Source organism: Sinocyclocheilus anshuiensis, unplaced genomic scaffold, assembly GCF_001515605.1.
Source record: "Sinocyclocheilus anshuiensis isolate Anshui unplaced genomic scaffold, SAMN03320099.WGS_v1.1 scaffold376, whole genome shotgun sequence".
NCBI classification, from domain to species: Eukaryota; Metazoa; Chordata; class Actinopteri; order Cypriniformes; family Cyprinidae; genus Sinocyclocheilus; species Sinocyclocheilus anshuiensis.
In genome coordinates, this window is record NW_015558600.1 from 217,399 (window position 1) to 227,121 (window position 9,723).

General features: G+C 37.3%; 2 protein-coding genes across 2 annotated transcripts in view; both read right to left on the reverse strand.

Annotated features, from left to right (window-relative positions):
* LOC107680111 (cytoplasmic polyadenylation element-binding protein 1-like) overlaps positions 1-1,550 on the reverse strand; it is an 11,117-nt gene extending 9,567 nt beyond the window's left edge. Inside the window, exons 1-2 of the mRNA XM_016475884.1 lie at positions 1,406-1,550; positions 772-877 (exon numbers count right to left, since the gene is read on the reverse strand). Of these exons, the coding sequence (XP_016331370.1) occupies positions 772-877; positions 1,406-1,420 (121 nt within the window). The 5' untranslated portion in view covers positions 1,421-1,550. The remainder of the gene's footprint in view (positions 1-771; positions 878-1,405) is intronic.
* Positions 1,551-2,056: 506 nt separating this feature from the next.
* LOC107680139 (adaptor related protein complex 3 subunit beta 2) overlaps positions 2,057-9,723 on the reverse strand; it is a 40,812-nt gene continuing 33,145 nt past the window's right edge. The window contains exons 20-29 of the mRNA XM_016475911.1: positions 9,541-9,723; positions 9,286-9,454; positions 8,952-9,039; positions 8,724-8,833; positions 7,491-7,719; positions 7,319-7,403; positions 6,370-6,467; positions 5,747-5,761; positions 4,487-4,625; positions 2,057-3,329 (exon numbers count right to left, since the gene is read on the reverse strand). The exon at positions 9,541-9,723 is cut by the window's right edge and continues 2 nt beyond it. Coding sequence (XP_016331397.1) covers positions 3,143-3,329; positions 4,487-4,625; positions 5,747-5,761; positions 6,370-6,467; positions 7,319-7,403; positions 7,491-7,719; positions 8,724-8,833; positions 8,952-9,039; positions 9,286-9,454; positions 9,541-9,723 — 1,303 coding nt within the window. The 3' untranslated portion in view covers positions 2,057-3,142. The remainder of the gene's footprint in view (positions 3,330-4,486; positions 4,626-5,746; positions 5,762-6,369; positions 6,468-7,318; positions 7,404-7,490; positions 7,720-8,723; positions 8,834-8,951; positions 9,040-9,285; positions 9,455-9,540) is intronic.

Here is a 9,723-nt window from a genome sequence, read left to right on the forward strand (position 1 = left end):
TTTGTTGAGTGTATATATATATATATATATATATATATATATATATATATATATATATATATACACACACACATTTTAAAGTGCATAAAAGTTAACTATACTCAAAAAAATAGTTTTGGCTCTTTTTTATATTTTTGAAAATGTTAATTGCCATTCGAAACTAATTTTTCATTTGTAAAACAACATATTCTGAGTGAAAGTGAAATTGTGTCACATTATGAGAATAAAAGGTTGGGTCTTGATTTTAACCAAAAAGATAATGAATAGTGTGCGTTACATACCAGGATTTGCAGGTATGCTAAAGAAATTCTTAAATATCTATTTGCTGATTGGTTAACATTATCCAATAGTCTGTGTGGCCTCAGTGACATCAGCGGAAAGTATCAGACTATCAGAGTAAGTTATTACTGTACAGTAACAACACTTTACAATAAAGCATTTATTATCTAGTTCATGTTCATTTTAACATTACCTAATTATTCAAAATTATTTAATGGACCGGAGCTAACATAAACAAACAATGAACAGTTGTATTTTTATTAAATAATTAACAAAGATTAATACATACTGTAACAAATGTTTTGCTCATTGTTAGTTTATGTTGACCTTAATGGGACCTAACATTTTGATTAAAGATGATGAAGGAATAACAGGCAGTGATGAACTGTTCACAATAAGACCAGAAACATCTATTAATTAGGCAATTATGGCCTGTTTCAGTGTCACATTCACTTGATGGTATCGGTGTGTGTGTGTGTGTGTGGATCTCACCTGTGATGTGTTTCAAAACGTTTTGCGGTTTGGCTCCTGTGAACAGCCCAAAGGCCCTGTGAGCTCCAGGATCTCCATAAGCGGCATTGCAGTGCTTTTTCTCGCTCTGTTAAAAGAAACAGTATGGCACATGCACAAAAGGGTGACAGAACTGTCATATTAGCTGAACATTTCCTTTAAGTTCACTTGCAACTAGTAAACTAAAGGGCAACATTACTTGTACTTGACTTTTTGAGCATGCCTATATTCAGCTTGCTAGGATGTCTGGCTCTACCTCAAAATTACGAATAAACACTTTTGAGACAACCTACTAAACTATGAAAAACTCCACTTAGTGTTAAGGGAACATAATGTGTGTGTCTTAAAACCTAGTGAGCTCCCTATTTAGACAGCAATTATGCTACTTCTTTTCGTTAGTTTTTTTATTTGTATGCCTTAATGCTCTTCATCTTGTTTATTCTTAAGCAAATTGCCTTTTGTTGTTTGTTTCAGTTTGTGTACATTGTGTTTGTACTATTTTCATCATACACAGCTAAGCTGCAAATGTTTGGAGTTGATGTAGAATTAGCACCGTTAAAAAACTGAAACTGTGTGTGTGTAAGACCCTCTTTCACACACATAGACTGTCTCTTACCCTGCAGAAATCCATTAGAGCGTCTATATGCAGCTCAAAAAGACAGAAACACGCTAATTTTAACTTTATAAAACAGTTTAGGCCGCCGCTGCTCGACGACACAAACCAGAACACGTTTCAGTCATTTTTGAATGCAGTGCATGACTCCAGCATTAGCAAATCACGCACAAGGTGGAGGCCGGGGCTAGTTGTCACACGGGAAGTTGTCACGAGGGTTATATTTCAGTAACTAAAAATGTGCTTTAAACACGCATAAATTAAACATACGAAAAAAGTGTAAATTATAATAATGTCTGTATATAATGTCTGTAACATTTGTGATCAGAAATTGAGGAAAAAAATATTTTGACAGTTTTACAATTTAAATCGAGATGAAAAAGCCAATATTCTTTGCTACATTGTAACCGCTATTGGGGCATGTTGTCACACGTATGTTCAGTGAATTTTTATACGAAGTCGTTCAATTACCTTTTGTAGACAAGGCATTAAGTTATGCGAGTCTGTATAAAGAAATTGCGTTTCGTAAATAAACCAACTGGAATAAAGTGTGACAACTTGCCCCGGTCACACCTGTCTGTATAAATCTCAAACCATACAAACACATCAAAATAAAATAAAAAAATAGAAGACATCTTAATTTGAGAATGCATTCTCTTTTATTGACATTTAAAACTCTTTATAATAAATAGAGATATAATATTCAAACAGCACATGATTTCCCACAGTCACACAGAGATGAGTCAGTAAAGCTGGATTTCATTTTTAACCCAGGGGAGAAGGAAGATCTGGTTTATGCCATCAAGCACATCATCATAACAAAAAAGGTTTAAAACTAACTACTAACAGTGTCTTCACCAGGATAAACAGCTCCAGACTGCATTAAAATATCTAAAATAACCGGATTGTGAGATACTATATTCTTCTGAGAGCTTCACAAGAACAAGAAGCTGATGAATGTCAGGTGATATACACCAGTCCATAGTCCTAATTCAGTAGTTACCCATTGGCAATTACAGAAAAGACATACGTTTCCTGTCGAAAGAGATGTTGCTACAACATGAAGGCAGTGAATTCATACTGATGTGTTTTGGAGCTTTTGATTTTGCTAAACCAACAGAAAGTGACTGTGTTATGAAACTAATAAGAAAATGTTAGAGAGTTCAACAAAGTTCATGTTTTCTAAACCAGTTTGAAGCGGTTTCTGGAAACAAATCTACTGTCGTCATGTGGATGCGGTCTGGCATCAGATGTAAGACATTGCATTCAGTAAATGTGACAGATAAACACTAAAATAAACTGCACAGAGTTTCTATTGATTTTAGGAAGGTCACAAAGGCAGCAAATTAATCACTCAGATGATTATTAGTCTTGTTTCACTGAGCAGATGGATTTATTAACGGTTACTGACTTGTGGATTACAAGGTGGTTTCCAAAAACTGTCGGCCATGTACTGTATATCCTAAAGAGCTTCTAAATTGAAATTGATGCAGGTTTGTGCAGTAGTTCAGGTGAGTTTATGGTGTAAAGACTGTCTTTGATGCCATGCAACATTCAACAGAAGAACATAAGAGGAACATCCTGATTACGGGGCTGTGAATGTTACTTTCGCTGTTCTGACGTCAGTTCTAAGTATATTTTTGATGCTACAAGCCAGTCCACGTGGGCGAAATATCTACACAGAGATACAAATCAATGCGGTAAGCAGCAGTAGGAGGGTGTTGACTGTAGGGGGCGCCATCACTGCGACAGGGCCTGCAGGATGTCTTTAACCAGCATCGTGCCGATCACCATCTTCTCACAGTTCACCGTCAGCTGAGCTCCGCCGCCTTCCTTCGTAGTTACGGTGACCAGCACGAGACAACCGCTGCTGACCGTTTTACCTGCGAATCTGTAAACAGGAGCGGAAGGAGGAGGAGGAGGTGTACTGAGATTTCAAAAGATCACAGGCCAGAAATACAGGCAGAAAAGCGAAGAATGAAAGAGTTTAACATACTCAAATAATGGTCTCTTTAATCAAACCTACATAAAATATACATGAACATACAAATTCCTCTAAAATATAACTAATACCAGTCCCTCCGTGGAATTTTCGCGATTCTGTGATCACTGAATCCAACGCAAAATCAAAAAATTTCGCTTTTTTTTTTGCGATCCTGCATAATAGCAAAAATTAAGGTCTCACAAAAAACTAAATTATAATTACTAACTGAATTATCCCAAATTTTATTAAAGTTCTAATGCATTATTTTCATGTGATATCAGTGAGTGGTGTGTCTGAAACAGCGAAAGCGAAACTTTCTCACCGGACTCACATAACTGCAAAGCAATATCCTAATGCATTACACCAGAGTGGGGTTAAATTGGGGTACAAAATTGTTTTGTAGGCCTTATAATAAAATATGGATGACAACAGATGACAAAAGAAATTCTGCTGTTGCTATCTCAGTGGACGCAAACATCTGCGACATATGGACTTGTCTGTGGAATCAAACGCAAGCAGTTAACAATGTCTGAGATGGACAACCACTGGACATGAGCGAAATGAAGTGAGTATAAGTGATTATTGACTGGGTGGTATGACGATAAGTGTCAAATCGACAGAGATTTCATTTATATCAGGCACAGCTTTCAGTGGGCAGTACTGTTTTAAGTTATTAACACATTAGAGTGATTAAGAAACAGGATGAATGACAAAATAAAAAGCATCACATGGTTGATTGTAATAAAAAGAGTTATGGTAAATGTACTATCATAATTATATTAAAAAAAAACATCTCAAATTTTGTGCAGATTTTTGGAAATTACCACCACAAAATCAGTCATTTTGAATGCAAAAATCATGAAAAAAATCACGAAATCCTGGAGGGACTGTAATACTCATACAACTAGTTAAGGCCTGATTTTTAAAACTGTATCAATATAGTTATCATACTTGGTGTGAACGGGCCTTTAGAGACCCCGTCCCAAATGACATCACCCCCCACCCCTCCCTCAGCCATTTATTACAGTTTATGCAACATTAAGTGCACTCCAAAAGTCTTCATTTGGGAAAGGACCACTGTCTTCACGTGTGCGTGTTACCTGCACTCTTTATCTGAACCGCATGGTACTCTGCTCAAGTTGGCGGTGGCCGTGACTCTCTCAACGATGACGTGTTCGTTCACGCATTTCTCTCCCAGCGTCAGCTTCTCCAAGATTTCATTCATTCCCATCAGTTTACCTGTGAAAAGAGACAGAAAGCATCTCTTCATCAGATCAGTGCTCCATCAAACTGTCTGAGACATTTGATGGAGCCCAGAGATGCCCAGAGTGCATTGCGACAAACCCCAACTTGGAATTGTCAACCCAGATTGTGAACAGTGTTGGAAAAATTCTACATTTATTTTATTAAGGTAATAGAAATGAATTCCATGTAATTAATTGCATTGTTAGCTTAGCAGCATGCTAATGTCAGACTATTGGACTCAACAGTGAACGTCTGTCTGGTCTCTTGTGCATTAACAAAGCTGCAGCCCACGAAGAGTGTTACAATTCAGTCACTTAAAAGCTCAAAAGTCATTAACAATGCCACCTTGGAAGGTAGCTGTCTATGTAGACCGTACACAACAGGTTTTGTGAGCTGTGCTGAGCGTGCTGGTCTCACAAGTGTCGTGATGGTTCAGGGTCAATCGGACAGGTTCAGTGTTTCTAAGATGCAGCATAATGTTACCTTGACATGCTGTGAGGAAATGCATAGTCATGGTAACAGTCGCCAAGGCGATATCTGGAGACTGCGGTAAGAGGGAGGGGCAGCTGAAAGCAAAAGCATTTCTAGAATAACATGAAGAGGGTGTGCAGCTAACAAAAATATGTTCTAAGAACATTTTGCTAACATTCCGATTAAGTCATGAAAACGTCACAATGTGCAAAAATCTGTCAATGTTCTCTGAATTTTCAAAATGTCCAGTTTTTCAAATGTTTTTTCTTTGTTATGCGAACATTCCATTTCATCATTTTGCAAAATTATGGGAATGTTACTTATGACATACAGTACATGTTACATACATACGTTAGATGAATGTCAGACTCAAATGTTTCACAAAAAATGAATTCCATTGTATAAATAACGTTTTTCAGTATTAAAGATGAGATAACTTTCAGCAAGTGTTCTATTAACATTACTGGAAGAACATTTGTTCATAACTTTGAGAGAACCTTGCCAGAACATTAGCCAAAGTTCTGAGAACGTTCCCTGTTAGCTGGTTGTGTGTGTCTGTGTGAACAAATCAGGAACTATAGGGGAAGAGTAAGTGTAGCAATACTGTAAGTGTTGCGCTAATTGGCTACATCAGAGAAACTTACCATTCAAAAGATTCTCTAATGAACAGCAGCAAAACGAGCCCACGGAAGAGGAAAACATGAGTTTGTTAAACTAATATGCTTAAACAAATACGTTAATATGCTAAACTAACAGATGTGTTAGCGGCATACTAACTAACCACAGGCTGAATTTCAATTCACACACTATCCATGCTATAACATATGCTAGATTCAGATTAGTCTACCACATTATGTTAAAAATAGTACGTCTATGGTACTGCATCTAAGTATGCATGCTAATATTACACAACACCTTTGCACTATGGTAAATAATGGATTTTAAGTGAATGAGTTTAGCTAGAAGCTAATGCTAGCATGCAAATGGTAACAGTACATGAGAAAGGGGTCTATGGTATCAAGAGTCAAAATTCTGGTTACAAATACGAATTCAGATTAGGAAAAGCCATGAAACATGAAATTCATATTTCATGAATAATGAAAGAGAGACATAAAATCTTCTCTCTTTCTCATATCAACTCTTGAAAATGAATTTCAGAGAGACACTACTACATAGGAAGAGAAAAATGACAGATGTTTTGAGGAAAAGGAGCAATCAGTAGGGCAACTGTGAGTGTTAAAACGAGAATGGGCTGACGTTCTCTCACCTTGCTCCTTCTTGAAGTTGTTTTCTGTCAGAAATGTTGGTGTCATTAGCTCCCCGACGGGCGGCTGGATGGAAACGAAGAACTTGCGGGTGTGAGTACTGAAAAAAGTAAACAAAGATGCTTGGAATTGGAGTCAAGAAACTGCTATATGATATATATATGAATGGAGATCAGCCAATCATAATGAAGGTGATTTACATAAAGAAATATGCAGCCCGTTTAATTCTAAAGGTGAAGAATGGTCATGAAAAGCAAAATTACGACCATAAATGGACCATTCTATTTTTAGTTAACGTCAAGATGAAGATTCTGCTACTGTTCCCATTACATTATGAATGTCTCTCTTTCATTACTGCTCCCATTACATTTCTGAATGTTCTCCGATCGTTCAAAATGTCCAGTTTTTAAATGATTTTAGAGCTTTATTTTGTTATGCAAATTTTAACAATATTAAAGACCAATTCATTTTATTATTTGTGACCCTGGACCACAAAACCAGACATAAGGGTCAATTTTTCAAAATTGAGATTTATACATCATCTGAAAGCTGAATAAATAAGCTTTCCATTGATGTCTGTTAGGACAATAGGCCGTAGGTATGGTTTGATAGGACAACATTTGGACAACATAATACAACTATTTGAAAATCTGGAATCTGAGGGTGCAAAAAAAAAAAAAAAAATCTAAAAAAAGAAAAATCAATAATTTTGACCAATACAGTGTATTTTTGGCTATTGCTACAAATATACCCCAGCGACTTAAGACTGGTTTTGTGGTCCAGGGTCACATTTTGCAAACATTACGGGATTGTTACTTTGGAATGTTCTGTGAGAGTCTTGAAAAATGTAGCAACATGTAAAAAAAACTTTAGTCAAACGTCCTGTTAGCTGGGTGACAAGTTGACATCAGGAAATAGAAGCTTATAATTTAGCTCCTTTTAAACACTCACCACAGCTGGAAGTTTGCTGCTTGCGTGGAATCACAGAAATCTATGCCCATCACCACGGTAACCGATTCACCTGCTGCTAACACGTCTGAAAGAACAATGCAAACAGAACAATAATAAACCTGAAGTAGTTTTAGATAAAGCTGCTGTAGAAGTACTGCGCTGGGTTGCAGACCTATCTCAGCGAACTCTCGGATCCTCATCCCGGACTGCAGCCTGGGATCCTCGATGTGCAGGTTTTTGGTCTCGGAGTTGGTGTTGTTGGTAAATTGGATCTGGACGGCCACCATATTGGGGTCTGGACTGAAGGGCTGCCGGCTGAAGCAATACTCAACCGCAAGACCCTCACCTGTTATACGATGCAGGAGCTCATACATCTTTATCGAACCTGAAGGTGCAATGGTCTGTGAGAAATTTATAAAAATGTATTATACAATACCGTTCAAAAGAGTGGGGTCAGTAAGATTTTTTTTCTTGGAAAGAAATAAACGCTTTTATTCAGCAAGGACAAATTAAAATGATCAAAAGTGACAGTAAAGACAATGTTACAAAAGATTTCTATTTCAGAAAACTGCTGTTTTTTTTTAACTTTTTATTCAAAATGTACAACCTGTAATTATGAATTTCTCTCACATTTCTGTCTTTTTTTCCTTGCAATTATGAGTATATATTTTTCACAGTTCTGAGGGAAAAAAGTCTGAAATGCAATATTTAAAATTTTAATAATATGAAATATTACATTTCTGAGCAATCTAACAAAACTTTTATGCTTAAAGGGGTCATATGATGCAACTTCAAATTTTCCTTTTTCTTTGGAGTGTTACAAGCTGTTCGTGAATAGATAAGATCCCTAAAGTTGCAAAGACTAAAGTCTCAAATCCAAAGAGATATTCTTTATAGAAGTTAAGACTTCTCCACGCCTGCCTAAAACGCCTCGTTTAAACACGCCCCCACATATCTACGTCACTGTGTAGGAAGATTTGTATAACACCGCCCAAATGTTCACTCAAAGAAAGAAGGCATAACTTTTATTCTCGCTGTAGTATTGTTGTTGCCGCCGCCGCCATGTCGTGGAGATGCTGTGTGCTTCGTTGTGAAAGTGAAACAATAATGTACAGTATGTGGAAAATAATGTGTTTTTTGAACCTTAAACTGCATAAACACATTTCATTACACCAAATACACAAAATAATGTTATTTTTAGCAACACCATATGACCCCTTTAAAACAAGAGAGAACAAACATTTCCAGTGGGAAAAATAGAAAAAAAAAGTTGTTGTTTTTTTTAAATCTTGCTTTGCATATGATTTTCTTTTTTGTATTCTGAAAACAATAAAAATGATAACCTTAGATTATGACAGTATTTCTGCTGTATTTATTGCAATTTACAATTTGGCCTAAAACTCACTGTAGGTGCAAGAATAGTGTCGGTCAGTGACAAACCCTCCAGATCAGACACCAGACTACTGGACAGGAAGTTAACCGGAGTCACTGGAGCCGATGCTGGAGCTGGTTCAACTGGGAGAGAGAGAAAGACAAATTATGTGCTTTTACATTTTATGTTTACGTGCATATTATGTGCTTTTACAGTCGGGCATTTGTCTTTGGTCTTGTATGTGTTAGAGGTTTTACTCACAGTCATCCAGATCCAGCAAAGACATTTCCTGCGTCTCCTTCTTGCTCTCTTTTTTGGATTGTTTGGGAGGTTGTTTTGACACGGGCGTCTGAGCGAAACAAGAAGAAGTCTTATGTTAACTCTTACCCGTGTGAATAACATTAAAATAGCATAATAGTACTATTTATTAGCACATTGTCTGCATTGTTTTAGCTCCTATTCAGCTCATGTGACAACAGTAGCATTCTACATTTAAGTTTAATTTATTATTAAAAAAAATAGAAGGCAGTATACTGTATATAATGCAAAGTATTCACGAAGTAATAAGCTAGTATTCTATTCAATCTAGCCTGACCTTGTTCTTCCTGACGTCGGTGTCGGACTCAGACTCCTCCTCTGACTCCTCCTCCGACTCATCCTCTGATTCGCTGCTCTCTGATTCGCTCTCTGATTCTGAAGCACTTTTCTGATTCTTCACTGCCTTCCTGCCACGCTTCCTGTCCTCGGCACCGCTGCTCTGCTCGCTGTGGGAATGATGGAGCAGAACATGAAACAAGCTGATCAGAACTTATAATTGACCCTGATTTGGTGTATTGTGTGGATGGCGCACCTCTCTGCACTCTCCTCTGCTTGCTTCTTTGCTTTGGTCTTGTCCAGCTTCTTCCTTTTTTTCTTTTCCTCCTCCTCATCTTCCTCTTCCTCCTCAGACTCGGTCTCTTCTCTGCTCTCTTCACTCTCTGAACCGGAACCGCTTTCATCACTGCCGCTAGCGCTTGCTGAACCGCTGCCCGAG